The 22,380-nt window shown below is 40.5% G+C and overlaps 1 protein-coding gene and 1 long non-coding RNA gene across 3 annotated transcripts in view; one reads left to right on the forward strand and one right to left on the reverse strand.

The window, feature by feature from the left end:
• ARPC2 (actin related protein 2/3 complex subunit 2) overlaps positions 1-2,162 on the reverse strand; it is a 29,659-nt gene extending 27,497 nt beyond the window's left edge. The window contains exons 1-2 of one of the 2 annotated variants that reach the window (XM_027121652.1): positions 2,010-2,162; positions 1,709-1,790 (exon numbers count right to left, since the gene is read on the reverse strand). In XM_027121652.1, coding sequence (XP_026977453.1) covers positions 1,709-1,782 — 74 coding nt within the window. In that variant the 5' untranslated portion in view covers positions 1,783-1,790; positions 2,010-2,162. Of the gene's footprint in view, positions 1-1,708; positions 1,940-2,009 lie in introns of those variants that run through there. The other variant, XM_027121663.1, reaches the window with a different exon arrangement.
• A 38-nt stretch (positions 2,163-2,200) lies between these two features.
• LOC113628297 (uncharacterized) lies at positions 2,201-3,525 on the forward strand. Its single transcript, XR_003435968.1, has 2 exons — positions 2,201-2,293; positions 2,407-3,525. It is a non-coding gene; the product is annotated as an uncharacterized LOC113628297 (long non-coding RNA).
• Positions 3,526-22,380: the final 18,855 nt, after the last annotated feature.

Raw genomic sequence — 22,380 nt, forward strand, 5'->3', positions numbered from 1 at the left:
CTGAGTTATGGGCTACATTTCAGAATCACAAGTTATTAACAAACAAGTAGTTGTGAAGGTACTCCTACACCACAAGGCATGCTTCTACTTGAAATGCACAGGCATTTATCTTGTAGATCAGCTTATAACCACCCAGGTCTCATTTTTTGCTAGTCTAAACTTGAGAATTCACTTGAGATCAGCTGTGAAAATGCAGAAGTTAATTTAACTTCCTCCTATGTGCTACACTGCTCAAAAAAGGACAGAGCAATCACCCAAAATAAGCCACTAAGCTGATTCGTTTGAACATTTAAAATGCAAAGCAACTGGTAAGTGAGGCTGAAGACACGAAGCAAGTTAGCCTAAAATATAAGCAACTGCAGTCCCTGGCAGGAAACAGTAGCTACTGCTCACTGTATGTGTTACTTCAAGAAACGTTGTGCTTTGCTTTACAGATAAAATCTGTGGCCTTATAAAAGAGACAGACAATATATTCAATTTAAGCAGTGGGTTATAAGTATTTTTTTTAATGCCTCCAAGCCACAAGTTCATTATGTCCACTTAGAATTTCCCCTCCACCAATCCTCTTCCATCTGTGGCTCTCCAAGCACTTGCTCTTTTTATTAGTTCCCAGTTCACCAGAAACGGTTTGCACTTATTTCCTCAACTGTGTAAGCAAGATGTGAAGCCCCATCCTCACAGATGGGGAAATGAGGCAAAGGCACTGGCCACAAGCCACCAGAAATTAGAAGCTAAAACCAACTCCTTGGTTTAAATATATTACAAAAGCAAAGCAGCTTTGGGGGAAGAGGTTGTCTTCTACTGATTCTTGTGTTTGACAGAGAAGGGTGCCTTTGAAACATGTCCTAAAGCCCACTTTTAAAAAAGCCAATGGCTAAAAACAGGTTTCATCTAAGAACTTAACAGACTCTAGAGGCTTTTAACTGTGTATCTAGGCCAGAATTACTGCAGAAGAAATCACAGACCAGGGGTATGGTATAAGAATTTAAAAGATAAACAACCAGATAGAGGACAGCGGGTGAGGAAAGGATTATTAGAACCTCAGAAGAGCGATAAGGAAGGGCTGTGGATGTGGGGGACGACTAACTTTGCTTGAGAAATGTAACAAAATGGCCAGTGTCTCTCACAGCTGGGTTCAGGGAAGGTAAACTAGAGAGATCATCGGGTTTTCCGGCTGCAAGGCTGGGCCTGCCTTCAGTCTTCCCTCCCGCTCCCTTAGACGAGGTGGGGGGTGGGGAACGAGAAGACTGGTGGTGATCTGGGCCTGCATCTTCTTTCCTCCTCCAGTCCTGGGAATTCCTGAAAACTCCTTCCAATCCAATCCCAAATGGGCTCTCTCCGGGTTCTGAACAATGACGGGGAATACAGAGGGAAGTGGTCCCCTGCTCGCTCCAGCGGGCAATGGGATCCTCCAGCGAAGAGTTCTGGCCCAAGCTACCCTCACGTCCCACAGGTCTCCTGCACTTTGGCACGCGCTCTCCTGTCCACTCACTGCTTCCGCATCCCTCCTCTGAGCCTCTCCCCACGCATCTCTGCCCCTCACCCCACCGCGCCCAATCACCGCCCACGTCTACACCGCCTGGGCAGTCCCCACACCCTGCCAGGTCTCCCACCTCCCTCCTCCATGTCTGGGGGGCTGAACGATTAGCAGGGGTCAACTCTGCCTCCCCCGCCACCCACCAGCCCCCGGCCCCCAGCGCGCGCTCACCCGGCGGCCGCGTTCTCGAACTTGAGTGCGAGCGTCTCCTCGATGATGCGGTTGTTCACCTCCAGCAGGATCATGGCGGCGGCTGCCCCGGGCAGGGGAAGGAGAAACAAGGGCGGGTGAGGGTGGGTAAAGGAGGAAAGGACGGAGGGAGCGGCCCTGCTGCCCCCTGAGGAGGGGAGCTGGGTGGGGTAGGAGGTTAGGGGAGAAGGGGAAAGGGATCGGGGTGGGGGTAAGGGAACGCGCGCGCGCTGGCCCGCGCACGCACTCACTGTGGAGACACCTACCCACCCACCCGACCGACCTGGCCCCCGAAGCCTGAACCCGCCTGCCAAGCCGCCGCCACCGCCGCTGCCGCCTCACTGACGAGCCCGGTCCCCGCCCAGCCCCCGGCTCTAGCCGGCCACTTCCGCTCTCACACCCACTTCCGCTCGCTGCCCGGACGCGCGGCCCCGCGGGGCCATTTCCGCTCCGACCCCTCGTGCACGCGCACGCAGGCGCGCCGGGCGGGGGCGGAGGCCGCGCATGCGCATGTGCGGTGCCGCTAGTTCCAACTCCACTTTCCCATAGACGCTGCAACTGGCTGTGGTTAGTGTGTTTCCTACCCTGCAGTCCTTCCCCGAGGCCTGCCTCACTGTCCGCCGTCTCCCTCCCGCACTCGCCAAAGGTTTACTTCCACTCTTCCCGTCTTGTACTTTCAGAGACCCTAGAAGAAGCTCGCCCTTGTCATATCCCAGCCGGCTTCTTTGCTCTCAGCTTGTTTGCTGTCGGTGTGACCCTTCCTCATGCCACACTAATGGCTGTCCGGCGGCACCATCGTGCATTCATTTCTTCCACAGATGTTTAATGGGCTCCTGCTCTGCGCTGGGAATACAGTGGCGCGTGAAACAGATGAGGTCCCCCCCTCGTGGAGCTCATAGTCTGGTAAAGGAAACGGACTACAAACTCAATTTATGTAACTACAGAGTGTTAAAAGGGCAAGGAAGGAAAGGAATGAGAAGTCACCGAAGTGAATAAACCTACCTGGTTTCCTGTCATGCCTCCATTTCTCTGCCGGGAGCTGCCTCCAAGGTGCCCCGAACATGATTTTCTCTGCCTCTGAAACCCTTACCTTCCAGTACCTCTGCCAGAGACATACTTTTTTTACTCAACTTCATGTGGGAAATGAACTCATTTTTGTGCTGCGTCTGTACCTTCTGCCTGTGTGCCTTGTTTTGTATTTTTCCTTCTCCAGGGAGGATCTGACAAACTTGAGTTATTTTTACATGTATTGATTTATTTTATGCTAAGTGCTCCCAGGAAAGCGGGGGATGGGGAATGCAGAAAATGAGCAAAAAACTAGCTCTTGTCAGCGAGGCCCAGAGAGCCCTTCAAAACGGATTTATTTACCGGCCATGGATAAACTTCGAGACATTGCGGATACCCCCAAATAATATGCTAATATTTTGACGTTGTTTATTGAACTAAAATAATACGCATACATAGTTTAAAATATATATACATATACTAGAAGGCTTGTAATGAAAAAAGCAGTTCTCTGGCCTACTCTTTAGAGGCAATAGCCTCAACTCCTTTAGATACTCATCCAGATTAGATCCATATATCTAAATAAATGTGTATACTACTAATTCTTGATTTGTTAATTTTAAGGGTTATTTGTTGACTTCCTGCCGTGATAGATAAGAACATGAATGAGTCTATCACTTCTGTTCTCCACCTCCACATTTATATAACTATTTTTAGTTAAACCAATAATCAGCATTTAAATTATGTTTGCAAATACTGTTTACTAATGAGCCAATAAAGGTAGTACAACCATGCCTTCTAGCTTATACAGCCCTCCATTTTTCTTAGAGTTAATTATTGCCTTTTTTTCCTCACTTGTCAATTTTCTATATTATCTACAGTTGGCTGCTGCCACCCCTGCAAGTGTTCCAAGGCTCTGTCCAAAACTCTAGCAATATTTTCCATATACTCAAATGCATAAATTCCATTTTTTTCTCTAGAGTCTTTGTCCCAGAGCCTCCTTCCTCTTGTTTCAGTCTGGGCTGACTGATCTCTAGACTTGCTATACAGTTGTCATTCTGGGATTTTCCTTCATTGCTGTCATGGGCTGGTTTTGCCCATTTCATGGATCCCATGCCTTCTTCTTTCTTAATTTACTTCTTTGTTTTGCTAAAGCACCTCCTTTAGTAACCTTGTAAGGAAGAGAGATAGGGGATATGTTGTTGGAATCTTTGCATATTTTAAAATGTCTTAATTTTATTCTAATACTTGATTTGTAATTGAATTTATAGTTGGGCTGGTTATTGAATTCAAGTTTGAAAATAATTTTCCATCATAATTTTGAGGGTATTATTCATTTTCTTTTACCTTCCAGGGTTGCTATTGTAAAAAGTCTGATTCCTGTTCATATTCCTGATCCTTCGTATGTTACATCTTCTCCATCTCCATCTCTGGAAGCATTAGGATTTTCTCTTTAGGCTGTTGGTTGGAAATTTTATAATGATATGCTTTGCTGTGACTCTTAATTGTTTTGTACTGAGCACTCATTCAGAGTGGAAACTCATGTACTTCAGTTTTGGAGGAAATTTTCTTTGATTATTTACTTGATAATTTCTTCTCCTCCACTTTTTTTGGTTCTCTTTCTGGAATGCCTGTTATTTAGAAGTTAGATTTCTGGATTGATCCTTTCATTTTTTTCTTCTATTTTTTGTTTCTTTGGGTTTGTTTGTTTTATTTTTAATTGTGGTAAATGTACATAACATAAAATTTCTCATCTTAACCTTTTTTTTTCTTTTTTTGCGGTACACGGGCCTCTCGCTGTTGTGGCCTCTCCCGTTGCGGAGCACAGGCTCCGGACGCGCAGGCTCAGCGGCCATGGCTCATGGGCCCAGCTGTTTCGCGGCATGTGGGATCTTACCGGACCGGGGCACGAACCCGTGTCCCCTGCATCAGCAGGCGGACTCTCAACCACTGCGCCACCAGGGAAGCCCATCTTAACCATTTTTAAGTGTACAGTTCAGTAGTGTTAAGTTTATTGACATTGTAATGCAACCAATCTCAAAAACTCTTTTCATCTTGCAAAACTGAAACTCTGTACCCATTGTTTGTTTGTTTTTGTTCTATTTTTCTGCGATATTTCCGTGTCATTATCTTCAACCATTTTAAATTTCAGTTTTCTTATTTTTAATTCCCAAGACCTTTTTTCCCCAACTCCCCTTCCCATATTCTATCCTTGTTTTATTGACAGGAATATCTTCTATCTTTCTGAGGCTATTATATGTTTTATGGACAGGAATATCTTCTTTCTGAGGATACTATAGTGTGTTTGTTTTTAGTTTTTCTCTAAAAACTAAACTGCTCTTTGCTCTGTTTCTTTCTTTTCTTTTCTCATCTCTCTCATTTATGTTAATGGCCATCCTCAAAAGTCTGGTTACTTTAGCAGCCTGTTCGTATTTAGGGATGAGACTCCAAAAAGCTGAGTGGAGGCTGAAGTGTGTGGGCAAGATGTGTTGACAAGCACCTTACTACTTAAAAGGAACTAGCAGCATTGGCTTCCTCTGGAAGCTTTTTGGAAACACAGAATCTCAGGTCCCACCATAAACTACAGATTTAGAATCTGCATCTTAGCAACATCCCTAGGTGATTCAAATGCATATTATGTAGTGAGAAGCACTGGATTAATGGACTTCACTCTAAGGTGCACTGATGATGTGCCAGATTTCATAGAGGGCCCTCATATGTCAATATTGGTCTTTTCTCCAGAGAAGGATCCTCTAGTTGCTTTGGGCTTATAAACTTGGCTGTGAGTGTTCCCAGAGTCTTAAGAATGCTTTTAAAGTTCCAGCCCACTTCCACTTAATGCCATTATAATCCCTGTGCCTCCCCACTGCCTTCCGCTGGGTTTGAGTGTATAGAAAATGAATCTCTGTTGGTGGAGATGGAGGAAGGGGTGGAAATGGGATGGGCCAGTGGGGAAATGGGATAATCACCTGACTGCTTGGGGACCTAGAATGCTCTTTATACAGATTTTCAACCAATCTTCTGATTTTCTTCATCTTGCTTTTGTTTTTTTAAACTTCTGACTGATTGAACAAATATCTTTGTCCCACCACCCAGCTTCCTTGAATCTTAACATTTTATAATTAAACTTGCTTCACAGCTTTTGTTTTTTTCTCTTTTTTTTTCAGAGGTTTTTAAAAAAGAAATACAGTTGAAACTTCCTGTGAACCCCACCCAATTCTATTCCTTTTTCTCCTTCCTCCCCCTCCTCTTCAAAGGTAACCATCACCTTGCATTTGGTGTTTATCCTTCCCACACATGTTTTTACACTTTTACTACATATGCATGTATCCATAAACAATGTGTAGCAAATTTGCATGATTTTAAGCTTTTTGTCGATAAGTGTCATACTGTACATCTCCTTTTGAAACTTGTTTCTTTTAGTCAGCAATATGTTTTTGAGATTTACCCATCATTACGTGAACCTCTTTTAACTGTGATATAGCATTCCAATGTACGATTATATGTTATGATTACCAAGGTATTTATCCATTCTCCTGTTGAAGGACACTAAAGTTCTTCCCAGTATTTTTTCTCTTACAAGCAGTGCTGTTTGGAACATTCTTGCACACATTTCCTGTGTACAGGTGTGAAGGTTTCTTTAGAGTATAGCCCTAGGATTGTAACTGTTGAGATGTGGATTATGGACACCTTTAACTTTTCCAGATATTGCCAAATTGCTCTCCAAAATAGCTGTACCAATTTATACTTCCACTTGCAATGTATGAAGGTTCTCATTGCTCCTTGTCCTTACTAGCACTTGGCATTGTCAGACTTTAAGTGGATGGATATTAAAACACATCTGATTGTTTTTAAAACAAGAATTAGCCAGGTAGATAAAGAGAGGTAGAGCTGGAGAGGGGAAGTGCCAAGAGATGGACAGCTGGAAACACAGTAATAGCTAACATTCAGGTGGAAGATTTATTCTGTGCTAGGTGCTGTTTTAAGAACTTTACATGTATCTCTTTGAATTCCTGTGACAGCTCTAAGAAGTAGGAGCTACTATTAATTCATTTTATAGATGATGAAACTGAGATGCTGATAGGCTAAAGAATGTATCCAAAGTAATATATGTGGCTGGTCATTGAACTGGGATTTAGACTCCAGATGTCATGTTTTGACATGCAATATTGGTATCCAACAGGATAGTTGACATGACATGCAATACTGGTATCCAGTACTGAACTGGATAGTTCTGCATTTTAGTTTCAAGTATGATAAAATCAAAGTATAAAAAACTGGACCTGACACTTCATTTAAATAAAGACAACAGCTTCTTGATTGAACCTTCATCCTGCTGAACCCTGATGGCCAAAGTAGGGAAAGCGACTGTTCTAAAACAGCCTGAAATTTGCTGCTTTCAGTCGTAAAGACAGAGGATGGAGGTCATTTTGGGGTTGGGGGGCTGGAATAAATTGAAACTTGATTTTTGTCCATTTAGGATGTCAGTTGTAATCCCCAGGGTAACCACTAAGATAATAGCTAAAAAAATGTATAGAAAAGGAAATGAAGAAGGGATCAAAACTGTACACTAGAAAAATCAGTCGAAAGTAGGGTGTATTCAAGGAAATAAAGAAAAAAGTTTAAGATATAAAGAAAACAAATAGCACAATGGTAGAAGTAAGTCCTTTATTATCAGTAATCATTTTAAACGTAAACGGATAAGGTCAATTTATTAAAAGATGGAGATTAGCAGAATGTACAAAAATCTGTGATCCAGCTATATGCTGCTTACAAGAAACTTTAGAAGCAAAGACACAAATAGGTTGAAATGATTGGAAAAATATATTCTATGCAAATAGTAGCTACAAGAGAGCTGGGGTGGCTATACTAGCATCAGACAAAATAGATTTTAAGTTAAAAGTTGTTACAAGAGACAGAAGAATGCTGTATATTGATAAAAGGATCAATTTATTGAGAAAATACAGTAATTATAAACATATACACCCAAAATATAAGAATCAAATACTGACAGAATTAAAGAGAGAAATAGATAATTCTACAATAACAGTTGGAGTTGGCCTCAATATCTCACTTTAAATAATGGCTTGAATATCTAGACAGAAGATCAATAAGGAAATAGAGGACTTGAAGAACATTATAAATCAAGTAAACCGAACATACATGTACAGAACATCCCATCCAACAACAGCAGAAATACATTCTCCTCAAGTGTACGTGGAACATTCTCCAGGATAGACCATACGTTAGGCCATAAAAAAATCTCAGTGAATTTTAAAAGATCAAAATTGTACAAAATATTTTCTTCAACGACTGGAGAATGAAACTAGAAATCAGTAACAGAAGAAAAGTGAAAAATTCACAAATGCATGGAAATTGAGCAACACATTCTTTAACAACCAGTACATTAAAGAAGAAATTACTAGGGAAATTAGAAAATACTTTGACATGGATGAAAATGAAAACATAATATACCAAAACTTATGGGATGCAGTGAAAGCAGTGCTCAGAGGGATATTTACAGATCAACACCCTAACTTTATACCTTAAGAAACTAGGAAAAGAAGAGCAAACTAAACCCAAAGCTAGCAAAGGAAGGAAATGATAAAGTTTAGAGCATATATAAATTAAATGGAGAATAGAAAAACAATAGAGACAACCAATAAAACCAAAAGAAAAGTTCTTTTTAAAAAAGATCCAACAAAATTGACTTTTAGCTCAACTAAGAGAAAAAAAGAGAAGATGCAAGAACTAAAATCAGAAATAAAAATGAAGATCTAACAGAAAAGGATTATAAGAGAATATTATAAACAATTGTATGCCAACAAATTAGATAATCTAGATGAAATGAACAAATTTTTTAGAAATGCACAAATTACCAAAACTCACTCAAGAAGAAATAGCAAATACCAACAGACTTCTAACAAGTAAAGATATTGAATCAATAATCAAAAACCTCACAAGAGGGGCTTCCCTGGTTGTGCAGTGGTTGAGTCCGCCTGCCGATGCAGGGGACACGGGTTCGTGCCCCGGTCTGGGAAGATCCCACATGCCACGGAGCGGCTGGGCCCGTGAGCCATGGCCGCTGAGCCTGCGTGTCCGGAGCCTGTGCTCCTCAACTGGAGAGGCCACAACAGTGAGAGGCCCGCGTACAGCAAATACAAACAAACAAACAAAAAAACCTCACAAGAAAGAAATGTCCAGGACCAGGTGGCTTCACTAGTGAATTCTGATAAACATGTAAAGAATAATTAATACTGACTCTATCCAAACTCTTCCAAGAAACAGAAGAGGAAGGAAAACTTCCTAACACATTCTATGAGGCCAGCATTACCTTGATAGCAAAGCTAGACAAAGATACCACAAGAAAAGCAAATTACAGACCAGTATCGTTTATGAGTATAGATACAAAAATCTTCAACAAAATGCTAGCAAGCCAAACCCAAGAGCACGTTAAAAGGATTGTATACCACAACCAAGTGGAATTTATTCCAAGAATGCAGGGTGGTTCAACATAAGACAATCAATCAATGCGATACAGAACATTAAGAGAATGAAGGAAAAGAATAAAGAACATCTCAATAGATGCAGGAAAGGCATTTGACAAAATACAGCACCTTTTAATGATAAAAATACTCAGAAAGCTAGGAACAAAAGGGAATTTCCTTAACACAATAATGGACATTTATGAAAAAACCCACAACTAACATCATACACAGTTATGAAAGACTAAAAGCTTTCCCCCTCAGATCAGGAACAAGACAAAGATATCTGCTTTCACCATTGCTATTTAGCATTGTACCAGAAGTCCTAGAAGCGCAATTAGGCAATAAAAATAAAGAAAAGACATCCACACTGGAACACAAGAATTAAACTATCTCTATTTGTGCTTCGGTTTTGTTTTGTTTTTGGCTGCACTGTGTGGCATGTGGGATCTTAGTTCCCAGACCAGGGATTAAACCTGTGCTCCCTGCAGTGGAAGTGCAAAGTCCCAGCCACTGGACCACCAGGGAATTCCCTAAACTATCTCTATTTGTGGATGACATGATTCTATATAAAGAAGATCCCATAGAATACACACACACACACACACGCGCGTGCGCGCGCGCACACACACACACACACACACACACACAGCAGCTAGAGCTAATAAGTGAATTCAGCAAAATTTTAGGGAACAATATCAACACACAGAAATCAGTTGCATTTCTATACATCAGCAATAAACAATCTGAAAAGGAAATTAAGAAAACTTTATTTCCAATAGCATCTAAAAGAATAAATTACCTGGGAATAAGAATAGCCAAGGAGGTGAAAGACTTGTATACTAAAAACTACAAAACATTGCTGAAAGAAATTAAGACCTGAATCAGTGGAAAGACATCCCATGTTCACGAATTGAAACACCTAATATTGTTAAGCTGGCAATATTCTCGAAAGCAACCTACAGATTCAATGCAATCCCTAACAAAATTCCAGTAGCCTTTTTGCATAAATGGAGAAGCTGATCTTCAAATTTATAGGGAACTGCAAGGGCCTCTAAATAGCCAAAACAATGTTTTTAAAAAAGCAAAACAAAATCAGAGACTCACACTTCCTGGTTTCAAAACTTACTACAAAATGGGACTTCCCTGGTGGTACACTGGTTAAGACTCCATGCTTCCACTGCAGGGGGCATGGGTTTGATCCCTGGTTGCAGAACTAAAATTCCACATACCATGCAACATGGTAAAAAAAAAAGAAAAGAAAAGAAAGAAAAAACTTACTACAGAGCTATAGCAATCAAAACAGTGTGACACTGCCATAAAGGCAGACATGTATAGACCAGTGGGATAGAATTGAGAGTTCAGCAATAAACCCAACACTTATGGCCAACTGACTTTTGACAAGGGTGCCAAGGCCATTCAATGGGGGAAAGAAGAGTCTCTCTTTAACAGATTGTACTGGGACAACTGGATAACCTCATACAAAAGAAGGAAGTTGTACCCTTACCTCACTCCTTATACAAAAATTAATTTAAACTGGATCAACAACCTAAATATAAATGCCCAAACTATAAAACTATTAGAAGAAAACATAGGGGTAGAATCTTTAGAACCTCAGATTTGTCAATGGATTCTTAGACTTGACACTAAAAGCAGAAGCAACAAGAGGAAAAAATAAATTGTTCTTCATCAAAATTAAAAACGTGATAGACACATACAAGCTGTACCTCTAAACCTGAGGTGAGTCAGGCAAGAGCTCTCATTAGGTATAGTCAGCTGAAAGTCTAAATATGAATAATGCTATTGGTTGTGCTATTTACAGAAAATTAGAGATTTATTTAAATTTTAAGTGGTTTCATGTGCCTCCCAAGAAGTTATCTGCTTTAGAAAAATCACATGTATTGAGCCTCGCATTTTGGCATAAAAAGAGAGACACACCACTTTTATTAATAGTTTCTCCCATTTCTGCTGAATAAATGTTGAATTGAAGGAACGCCAAAGCATTCGCTTGCCTGGGATGCTTTCATGTCTTGGCCCTGTGCTAATAGGAGGGACAGATGTGACAGGGGAGATCAGCAGGCTATTCTGTTTGTCTGGGTAGGAGATGATGACAGTTTGCTCTGGGTGGAGTAGTGGAGATGGAGAGAATTGGATGTTTTTGAGAGTTATTTCAGTGAAGGAATCAAAAAGTTCTGGTGATAGATTGAATAGGTGCTGCCTTAATTATCTATACTGAGTAACAAATTATCCGAAACTTAGCGACCTAAAATAACATCCATTTATTAGCTCACAGTTTCTATAGGTCAGAAGTCCAGGCATAGCTTGACTGAGTCCTCTGCTCAGGATCTCACCAGACTTCAATCCAAGTACTGACTGGGGCTGTGAATCAGAGATTCAACTGGGAAAAGATCCACTTCCAAGCTCCCCCAGATTGTTGGCAGAATTCATCTCTTTGCAGCTGTAGCACTGAGCTCCCCATTTTCTTTCTGGCTGTCAGAGGGCCCCCCACACTTCCTTGACAAATATGACAGCTTAATTCTTTAAAGCCAACAAGGATGTCTCTCTCACTTCAGCCTGCAGGATGGAGTCTTATAATAATGGGAGTCCTATAATTATGGGATTGACATCCTGTCACCCTCGCAATATAAGACAACCTGAACAAGAGGCTGACGTTCATCACCTTGGCCATATTCTACTGATTAGAAACATGTCACAGGTTCTGCCTTAAGGAGAAGGGATTATACAAAGGCATAACTCAGTAGAGGGGGGTTATCACTTTAGAGTGTGTCCCCCACAGGTAGGATAAGGGAAAGCAAAGCGTCAGCTCTAATATTCAGATTTCTGCCTTGAGCAGGTGGGTGGAAATTGTGCTATTTATTGAGATGAGAGCATGGGAGAGCATGTTGGTTGAGGGCAGATCTTGGGCTTAGTTGTTGACCTGTCAAGTTAAAATGCTCAAGGGCATGAAGGATGCCTATTCTGTTCTTCACTCTTTATCCAGTACCTAGTGTAGTTCCTGCCATATAGTAGGTGCTCAATAGAATGAATGAATGGATGAACGAATGAGTCTGTGAGACATCCAAGTGGAGACAGTGATAAGCCAATATCTCTTGGAGGTCACTGGTGTTTGTACAATGATTAACACACTGCCTTGGATGAGACTGCCTAGGAAAGAGGGTAGAGGGAGGAGGGCAAGGGTCTCAGGATTGAGTGCTGGGGCCCCCAGTACTGAGAGGTCAGCCTGGAGAGGAAACACTGCCAAAGGATGCCAAGAAAGGATGGGCACAAGAGTGTGGTGTCAAAGCCTCCTGAGAAGCCAAGACAGTACCGAGAGGTGTCCATGGGGAGAACTGGTTTTGGCGGAGTGGTGGAGCTAAGGAGTGGACAGGAGGTAAGGAAAGGGAAGGCAAGCCAACAAGTCTTTCTAGAAGTCTGGCTGTAGGGGAGGAGAGATTGAATGATAACTGGAGAGAGATGTCATCCACTATAGAGATCAGACAGGTTCTGATGTTGAGAGAGGGCAGCTCGAGGCAGGTGCTGGGGCTAGACCAGCTTTCTTGGTCAGAGTGGTAGAGAACACCTTCTCTGCTGATCTCATGGTCTTGCTTTTATACTACTTTCTCTATCACGTTTTTTATTGTAGTCAAGCTAACACATTTCTTTAAGAATGTTAAGGATGGAAAATATACTCGAGGTCTCTTTCCTTCCCCCTTTTTTCCTCCTCTTCCCTCCTTTTGTCCTGCTCCCAAATCATTCTGTTCAGAATGTGTTTCCTTCCCTTCCTCCCTCCCTCCCTCCCTTCCCCCTTCCTTCCTCCCTTCCTTCTTTCCTTCCTTCCTTACTTCCTTCCTTCCTTCCTTCCTTCCTTCCTTCCCTCCATTGGTATGGAAGACACTTGAGCAGTTTTCATTGAGGACTAGTAGGCTGCAAAAGAGAAGAAGTTGAAGGTAAAGCAAAGATGGTAATTAATAGTGTGAGGCTTCTGAGAGAACGGTGGGGAGACGGACGGTAGGACACGAACTGGCTTTGCGGTGGCTGAGGGACGCAACTCCTCTGTGGCACAAGCAAGGAGGAAGGCGTGTGGTGGGTCCAGTGAAAGTATTGGTTTGGTGTCAGGAAGTAGAGGGAGGTTTCCAGGGCTTAGGTCCAAGTGCCTTTTGTGTCTACCTCCATCCGCGAGACACAACTTTTCATGTAATAAACTTAATATTTGTTGAATAAAAGAATACGTGCAGTGGGAGGGAGGGAGACGCAAGAGGGAAGACATATGGGAACGTATGTTTATGTATGACTGATTCACTTTGTTATAAAGCAGAAACTAACATACCATTGTAAAGCAATTATACCCCAATAAAGATGTTAAAAAAAAAAAAAAAAGCCATGAGGAAGGATTGGGGGATGCTGAAGATGTTTGCTATCTTGATTATGGTGATGGGCAAAGCTTATCAAGCTCTACACTTTAAGTATATGCAAGTAAATGTAACTGAATATAATTATTATTGGGCATTTCTTGGTGTTCAGTTGATGGCTGTCAATGTTTGGATGAATAATAAAATAAATTCATATATAATTCACTAAAAAAAAAAAAAGAATACGTGCAGAAATCCTTTAAAGGACAGCGTAAATAGCATTTGTCTTCCTTGATTTTTCAAAATGAAATACTGATTGACTTTAGTTATCCTACAGATAATACATGCTCCTTATAAAAAATGTAAATAATATAGAAAATTTCCCTTGAAATTCTCCCCCACAGAGATAACACCTGTAAATGGTGAGCATCTACCTTGCCAGTGGGTTATACATTAAACAAAAGAGGATCACCTCATACGTGGAATTGGGTGAGCTGTTTTCCCCACTTTAGCGTTGTATCCTTTGTGTCAATACATAAAGGCTGTCCTTATCTTTCATAACACCTGCTTGCTATCCACCTCTGAGTCTCATACATTTATTTAACAAAAACCCTTTGATAATCATGTAGGTTGTTGCTAATTTTTCAGTACAGCTTTGCACACCTGCACCATTATTTTATTAAAATAAATTTAGAGGAGGGCAGCACATATGCACATTTCAAATTTTGATACCCATCTCCAAATTGCCCTCCAAAGGACTGTGCCAATTTAAGCTTCCATCAACAGAATGTCAGGTTGCCTGTTTCCACACACTCTTGCCAACAACCAGCTATTAGAAATCTTTTTAATCCTGTCCATCTAAGTGAAAAATGAATCTCGTTTTAATTTGCTTGGATGTAGTTATTAGTGAGGTTTGACATCTTGAATATGAATTTTGGCCATTAACAAGTCTTCTTTTATGGAGTGCTTCTTTGTGCCTTTTCTTTTCTATTTGGCTTGTAATTTTCTTAGTTATTTCTAAATAATCCATAATTTAATAATACCACTCTTTCTCCAGCATGTTGCAAATATTTTTTTCCATTTTGTTATTCGTCTTTTAGCTATGCTGTTGATTTGCCTTGCTATACAGAGATTTTTCATTTTCACATCAATTTTCTCAATTTTTTAAAAAAATGGTCTTTGTCACTGGCATAGTACTAAGAAAGCTGATTGTCTCATCAAAATTATTGAAAAATTCTTCTGTTTTCTCTATTAGTTTGTCGTTTATCATTTTTTAGTTAAACTTTTATCTGTTTCTGCTTATTTTTAATGACAAGAGCAATATATGAGTACACCCTAGTCACTTCCTTAGAAGTGATCACTGCTATTCGATCAAGGTCTGTGCTTTCAAACTCTTATATGTTCATATGAAGATACACACACATATTCAATATAAATGGCATCATTCTATATGTGTTATTTATAACTTGTTTTTTCATTGAACAGTGTTTAAATATTTCCTTGTCAGTACCTATGGATTGATTTCTTTCCTTTCTAACTGCTGAATGATAGTTTATTGTATGAATGTACCATAAATTGTGGTTTTTATAAAATATTTGTCTGCAATTCACCTGAATTTGTGTGTGTGTGTGTGTGTTGTGTAGAGTGAGAGATATAACTTAATTTTTCCCAATAATTTTCCAACTATCTTAATACCATGTGTTGAATAACCCATCTTTCCTCTAGTGACTTGAAATGTTACTTTATAGTTGAGTGAACACTAGATTGACAATGTTGGGAGATGAGCATAGCAAAGTGCTCAGGAGAATATGAAGGCTTTCCTCTTCTGCTGTACCAGCTGTACTAGCTGGCCTGGCATTCTTGTTTCTCCCCTGGCCATGTAGCTTGCTCTGAACAGACATGAAGGGCTGACCAATATTCCCTAGTTGTTTTATACCCATGTACAGAGAAATCTTAGCTTTGAAATGGGGCCATTTCTCCTTCTCCTTCACCATCATCATCATCCTGTATAAGGTGGTGGTAGACCTGCCAACTATTTCCGTCTCCCCTGAGTTACTTGAGGTGTGTACGGCCTTATGCACCATGTGACTCAGGGGAAGACCCTCATCTATAACATTCCCTCCTGGAAATCTGGAACAGGAATATCTAGTCATCTGGCTTTGCTTTCGCAAAGTGCTCCACTGGTAAAAACGAGATGATTTGGGGTGGTACATAGTGAATCTGTTTTAATTTAATTTAATTATAATTTAAAAATTATTATTCTTTTTTACTTACATTGTAAAGGATACAAATGAACAGCCAGATGAACAGGCAAGGTCTAGAAGTGTCCTGAGAGCAGGATCTTCCCTGTGGAGATGGGATGTACCACCCTCGTGGCCGGTAAATGTACTCAGCAATCCAGAAACTGTTTTAATTTTAATCGTTACATTTATTTATTTATTTTATTCTAATGGGTATTAAAAAAAAATGACACACACGAGAGCACAAGGCTTAAAATAGGTATTTAATTTAACACAAGTGAATAAATGTAAAGAACACTGTATTTGAGTGGACATGGCAAAATGCTACAGAAGGTTTGAGGATGATTGAAGTTTGGAAAATCCCAAATTAGATGGCAGTATTATCAGTCAAGAGTGCCCTCAGGGGAATTCCCTGGTGGTCCAGTGGTTAGGACTCTGGGCTTTCACTGCCGAGGGTAAGGTTCGATCCTTGGGTGGGGAACTAAGATCCCACAAGCTGTGCAGTGGCCAAAAAAAAAAAAAAAAGGAGTGCCCTCAGATGCAAGTAACAAAAACCTAACTCATGGTGGCTTAAAAGCATGGAGGTGAGGTTTTAAAAAGAAGTTGGTTTTTGTCTTTGTTTTTTGGGTTTTGTTATTTTACACATAATTTCCACTTGGACAATGTTGGTTCAGGGGCTCGATGATGTCTGAGGGTGAAAGACCTCTCTGTGATTCTTTTGGCCTTTTCCTCATGGTCCCATGATGGCTGCTGCTGCTCTGGCTATCACAACCAAAAGGAAGAAAAAGGAAGAGGTGGCACAAAGCAGTGCCTTGCCTTTTGTCAGGAAAAGCAAGAGCTTTCCCAGAGTTCCCAGCAGTCTTCTCCTTAAGCCTCATTTGCCAGAACCGTATAAATGGCCACTGCCATTTGAAATTCCACTGCCAAAGTGGACTGTAGATTGTTGTAATTGGCTTAGACCATCCTCATCAAACCGAGGTCCTCTTAGTGAGGAAGGAAAGGGAACGGGTTGTGGGTAGACAACTGCAGTGTCTGCCATGTGGGGATGTGTGGACCTGCAGATTGAAGCAGACATGGGACACCATCTGCCCCAAAGAGATGCTACTGTGGAACGAATGTCAGGCTCTCAGCTCCAATCCCTAAATGACCAACTGTACTTCATTTCCTGTTCTTGCAAGTTGGCAAGATTGCCTGTTGTATCATTTCCATAAACCATCTTTGACTTGAGCTAGTGAGAGTGGGTTTTTATTCATTATAGCCCCAAGCAGTTTTTTTTTTTATTTTACTGAAGTATAGTTAATTTACAATGTTGTGTTAGTTTCAAGTGTACAGCAAACTGACTCAGTTTTATACATATATATATATATATAGTTTTCTTTTCTATTATAGGTTATTACAAGATATTGAATATAGTTCCCCATGCTCCAAGCAGAGTTTTTGACATGTGTTAAAGTGTGTTTTCTCGTTTGTTCTTTACAGCAGTTACTAGAATCCTTATTTTACACAAGAGGAAAAAGAAGCTCTGAGGTTAACTTGCTCAACTTCATGTGACTTTAACAGGTTTTCTGACAACTAATATATTCTTTATGCCATCTCTGTATTTTTTAGAGGACCATCTTTAAAGGCGAAGTGTTTATTCCTTAAATAGCATCAAGAGGACAAAGGAATAAGTACGTGAGAGAGGGAGTTTCCTTGGGGGCTGGTCAATGTCACCCATCAGCTCTGTCCCTGGCTTAAATCAAAAGGCAGAAGGCAGCTTAACTCTGTCACGCATCTGGGTTTCAGAGACCTAGGGAATGTTTAGTTTTCTGCTTGTCTATTTCCAAACTTCATGCATGTAATTTATTGTCCTGATTACAATTTAACGTGGTTAGAGGATGTGAGACATCCAAGTTACAGATCTGTGTGAGAAGCACAAGAGAAATCAAATGCATTTGGGAGCTGTGGTCTTCCTCCCTTCTCACACCAGAGTCGCTCCGTGGGTGACCTCAACCAGCCGTGATTTTAACCACCGCCGAGACAGTGCTGACTCTCAAGATCTTGATTCATCCTGGTCCGGTGGAAATCATTACCTCCTCTCCCTAAACTTGATGTTTTTCTTGCATTCCCTATCTTGGCAAATGGTAGAGCCATCTACACAGTCATGCCAGGACGTCATCTCCCCCACATGCAAACCCTTGCCACATTATGTAGATTCTTTCCTCTAAATCACGCTGTAATACGCCCCTTCTTTCCTTCCCCGAATGCTTCAGTTCAGCCCTTCATTCCCTTTCAGGGGATGGTGGCTGCCATCTCCTGGATTTGGTGATTTCCAAGTTCGTTGGAAAACCTGGGGCACTTGCTAATCATCTAGATTCCCAGGCCCTTCTCCTAGACTCTGAGTCAATAGGCCCGGGGTAGGGCCCTGGAATCTGTATGCTTAACAAGTGTCCCAGGGAATTTTTCCAAGCAATGGGCAGCACTGATACCTCACTGGTCTCCCTGCCTCAGGTCTCTCCCTTGTCAATCTAGCCCTGCTCTGCTGCAGGAGTATCTTCCTAAAATGTACCAGAGGCTTTTTTTTTGTGCTGCACAAAACTCAGCCTCTGTAACTTTATTAACAGGGTGTGATTTAGTCACTACCTCCCTCTCCAGTCTCATTTCCTGCCTTCCCTGGACTTTAATAATACAAATTGTTCATCAGATTTGAGGATCCCATTGCCTTTTCACTGCTCAATGCCTTTGCCTATGTTGTTCTTTCTGCCTGGACAGTCCACCTTCCCCAGGTCTACCTGGAAAACTCCTATCCATCCTGCAAGATCCAACTCAAGTGTTCCCTCTTCCCTGAAGCTTTCCTTGCCACCTTTGGAGCTTGAGCATATGTTTATTATTGCAGCTGCCTCACTGAAGTCTCTGTGGCAGAGTCTCTGCTTAGCCCACAGGTACAGGTAGTATTTGTAGTTGTTGCAGGTGCTCGTTAAACAGCTACTGAATAGATAGCTTTTTCTCTGTGAGAGGAAATTTAGTGAAAGCAAATAGGGCAATTTCCCAGAAAATAGTATTCCTACTCTTTCCCCTGTGAGTCTAAACTCTATAGAGTTTCTTACTGTGAAAAGCAGTCCTTATTCTATCTGTTTACATTTGCAAATTCAATACGTTAAACTGTGTAATAACAGTCAACATTTACCTGGTGCCCATTGTGTGCTAGAAATGTTGCATTCACCACTTCACTTATCCTACAGATGAAAAAACTGAGGCTCACAGGTGAATTAATTTGCCCAGGATCACAAAATTGGTAAGTGCCAGGATTGGTACAATGCTATTCTGCCTCTTTCAGAGATTTATATAATAACCACTAGGATATGCCATATGTGTTTAGGATAAAACATCCCTGTATTGAGGGGTGCAGGTAATGTAAGTGAGTGAAGCAGTGTGGGCATGAGGCAATAAGGAGGGGTGTGGAGTGTGGCAAACCGGAGGGTGTACACTCTGCTTCAAGGAGGTAGCCAAGACTTAGTGCCAGCTGATCTGTCTCCCCAGCATTTTTGTGAAAAATTTCTAACATGTAGCAAAGCTGAAAGAGTTTTACAGTGTATGCCTATCTACCTAGTACCTAGATTCTACTATGAACATTTTACTTGCTTTATCTCATATCTATCCATTTATTCATTAATCAATTTTATTTTTTTCTACTGTAAATATTTCAAAGTAAATTGCACGCACATCTCCCTATATACACCAGTATGTACATTAACTAGAGATCAATATTTGTTTTTAGTTTTAGATATAAAATTTATGTACAGTGAAATGCACAGAACTTCAGTGTATATTCACTAAGTTTTGACAAATAACGTGCTCTTGTCATCTAAATTTCCATTGAGAAATATCCCCCAATCTAGAAAACATCACCATCATTCCCAAAATAGCCTCACGTTCCTCCTAAGTTTGTCTCTGCTTCCATCCCCCTGAAGTAACAACTGTTTTGATTATTTTTCTTTCATAAATTAGTGTTGCCTGTTCTAGAACTTTATAAAAGCAGAATCATACAGTATATACTCTTTTGTGTAAGACTTCTTTCACTCAGCATAAAGTTTTAAAGATACATCCATGTTGTTGAGTGTATCAGCAGCTCTTTCCTTTCTGTTGCTGAGAAGTATTCCATTGTACTTGACTTATGAACATACCACAGTTTGTTTATCCATCTTCCTATGCATGGACACCTGGGCTGTTTCTAGTTTTTGGCTATTATGAATAAAGCTATTAATATTTTTGCACAGATATGTTTGTGGGCATGTATTTCCACTTCTCTGGGTATATTCTTAGGAGTGGAATTTCTGGGTCATAGAGGAGGAGTATGTTTACTTTTATAAAAAAACTGCCAGACCTTTTACCAAAGTGGTTGCACCATTTTACATTCCCATCAACAATGTATGAGAATTCCAGTTGCTCCACATCCTCACCAGCACTTGATTTAAACATTTAAACATTTTCATTTAAACATTTTTTTGAGTCATTCTGGTGATTACATAGTGGTATTTCCATTGTGGTTATAATCTGCATTTCCCTGATGGCCAATGATGTTGAACACTTTTCATGTATATATTACTCATTTGTATATTGTCTTTTGTGAAGTATCTGTTCCAATCTTTTGCCCATTTTGGGGAGAGTTGCTTGTGTTTTATTATTTTTGGAATTCTTTGTATATCCTCGATGCCAGTCACATACATGTTTTGCAATTATTTTCTCCCAGCTTGTGGCTTGTTTAATACTTTTTACAATGGTGTCTCTTTTGATGAACATAAACTTAAAATTTTGACAAAGTCTCATTCACCAAAAAAATTTGAAAGGTTATTGCTTTCTTTGATTTGTAAAAAATAGTTTGCTTACGCCCAAGTCATGATATTCATCTACATTTTTCTCTAAAAGCTTTGCAGTTTTAGCTTTTACATCTAGACCTAGGATTCATCTCAACATAATATTTGTGTATAATGTAGGGGTCAAAGTTCATATTTTTCCATATCTAGTTATTCCACCACCATTTTATGGATGAAATTTTCCTTTCCCCACTTGATTGCTTTGACACTTTGTTGAAAATCAAGTGATGGTGTGAGTGTGGTTCTCCTTCTAGGATCTCCTTTATGTACCAACTTTAGCTGATTTTTGCCATGGGCTCAGTATTGTCCCATCTTCCAAATTTTAGAAGAGAGGATAGAAATCCAGATTTCTTTTAATGTGAAAAAGTTTAAATTTTAATAGGTTGAAAATCAATTCTAATTTAAATGAACAAACAAAGAAACCAAACCTGTGTAGCCAAGGAAACTCATCTGCAGGCTGATCGGGTCTGTGGCATGGAGACTAGGAGAGGTAATTTCAGCAGGAAGCTGGTTATACTATCTATGTTGAAGTATAAATCAAGGGCCTTATTTCGTTTTTTCTTTGAGGTTGAAGAATATATTTTGAATAAATCAAGGAAGTATAAGTTTGTGCGACTATTATTTCACTAAGATAATTAGTTATCTATTATTATAATACTTAAAGTTTAAATATAGAAATATGTTATTACGGAATTTGTATATCAACATACTCATTTAATTTTCTGAAAATTTTCCTTCAAATATGTTAAAAAAAATTTTTTTTTAAATTGAAGTATAGTTGATTTAAGGGCCTTATTTTAAGGGAAAGAAAGTGGGAATGTTGCCAGGGAAAGTAGGTGGGTTTCCATAGTCCAGGAGAGTCTATGAGAATTCACTGCCAGGGCGAGTTTAAAACCCAGAGCCTGAAACAACAAGGTCCTACTGTATAGCACAGAGAACCATATTCAGTATCCTATGATAAACCATAATGGAAAAGAATATTATGTATAACTGAGTCAGTTGCTGTACAGCAGAAATTAACAGAACATTGTAAACAATAAACATTGTACTTCAATTAAAAAAAAGTCAAAAAAAAAAAAAAGCCCCAGGGCCTGAGGTTTCTTTGGTGCCTAGGAGAGTGGGGAAGGACAGCAGCGGAGCTATTTGGAATTGCATCTAGCAACAATACAGAGAGAGGGCCTAGTGGGAGACAAGAGAGTCCAGGACACCCTTGGTTGCAATGGAGGGGAGAGTGTAAGCAGCTAGACAGACCAGTGACGGGAGAGGGACAAGGACCAAGAGAGTCCAGGGTGAGCTGACTTGGAGTTAAGGGTCTGGAGTGATGGGGACTAAGAGAAGTGACAGGCCTCTAGGCCCAGGCCCAGGAAGATGCTTCCTGGAGTTGGCTGAGGCCTCTTCGGCTCACTGGGTGGAAGGTGAGACAGCAGCCAGAAGACATACAAGTGCGGATGCCAGAGCTTCAAGGATAGCTCCCAGCAGCACGACATACTTCCCATCCCCATGGTTAAGTTACTGGCTTTTAACATGTTAAGATTATATTTCACACTTAAAACTTAGAACGGGAACCATGTCACATGTTTCAAAAATAAAAAAAATTAAAAGCTATTGATGAAGTCTTCTTCTACCTGCTTTCCATCTGCCCAGTTCCCATCTCCAGCCCCTCCGCCCCCAGGTAAACGTTTGTGCTGTTTATTTGTATTGCAACCAAGGATGCTACTCTGG

This window comes from Aethalodelphis obliquidens, unplaced genomic scaffold, assembly GCF_003676395.1.
Source record: "Aethalodelphis obliquidens isolate GAN/ISIS:26980383/991018 unplaced genomic scaffold, ASM367639v1 scaffold2, whole genome shotgun sequence".
In the NCBI taxonomy this organism is placed as follows: domain Eukaryota; kingdom Metazoa; phylum Chordata; class Mammalia; order Artiodactyla; family Delphinidae; genus Aethalodelphis; species Aethalodelphis obliquidens.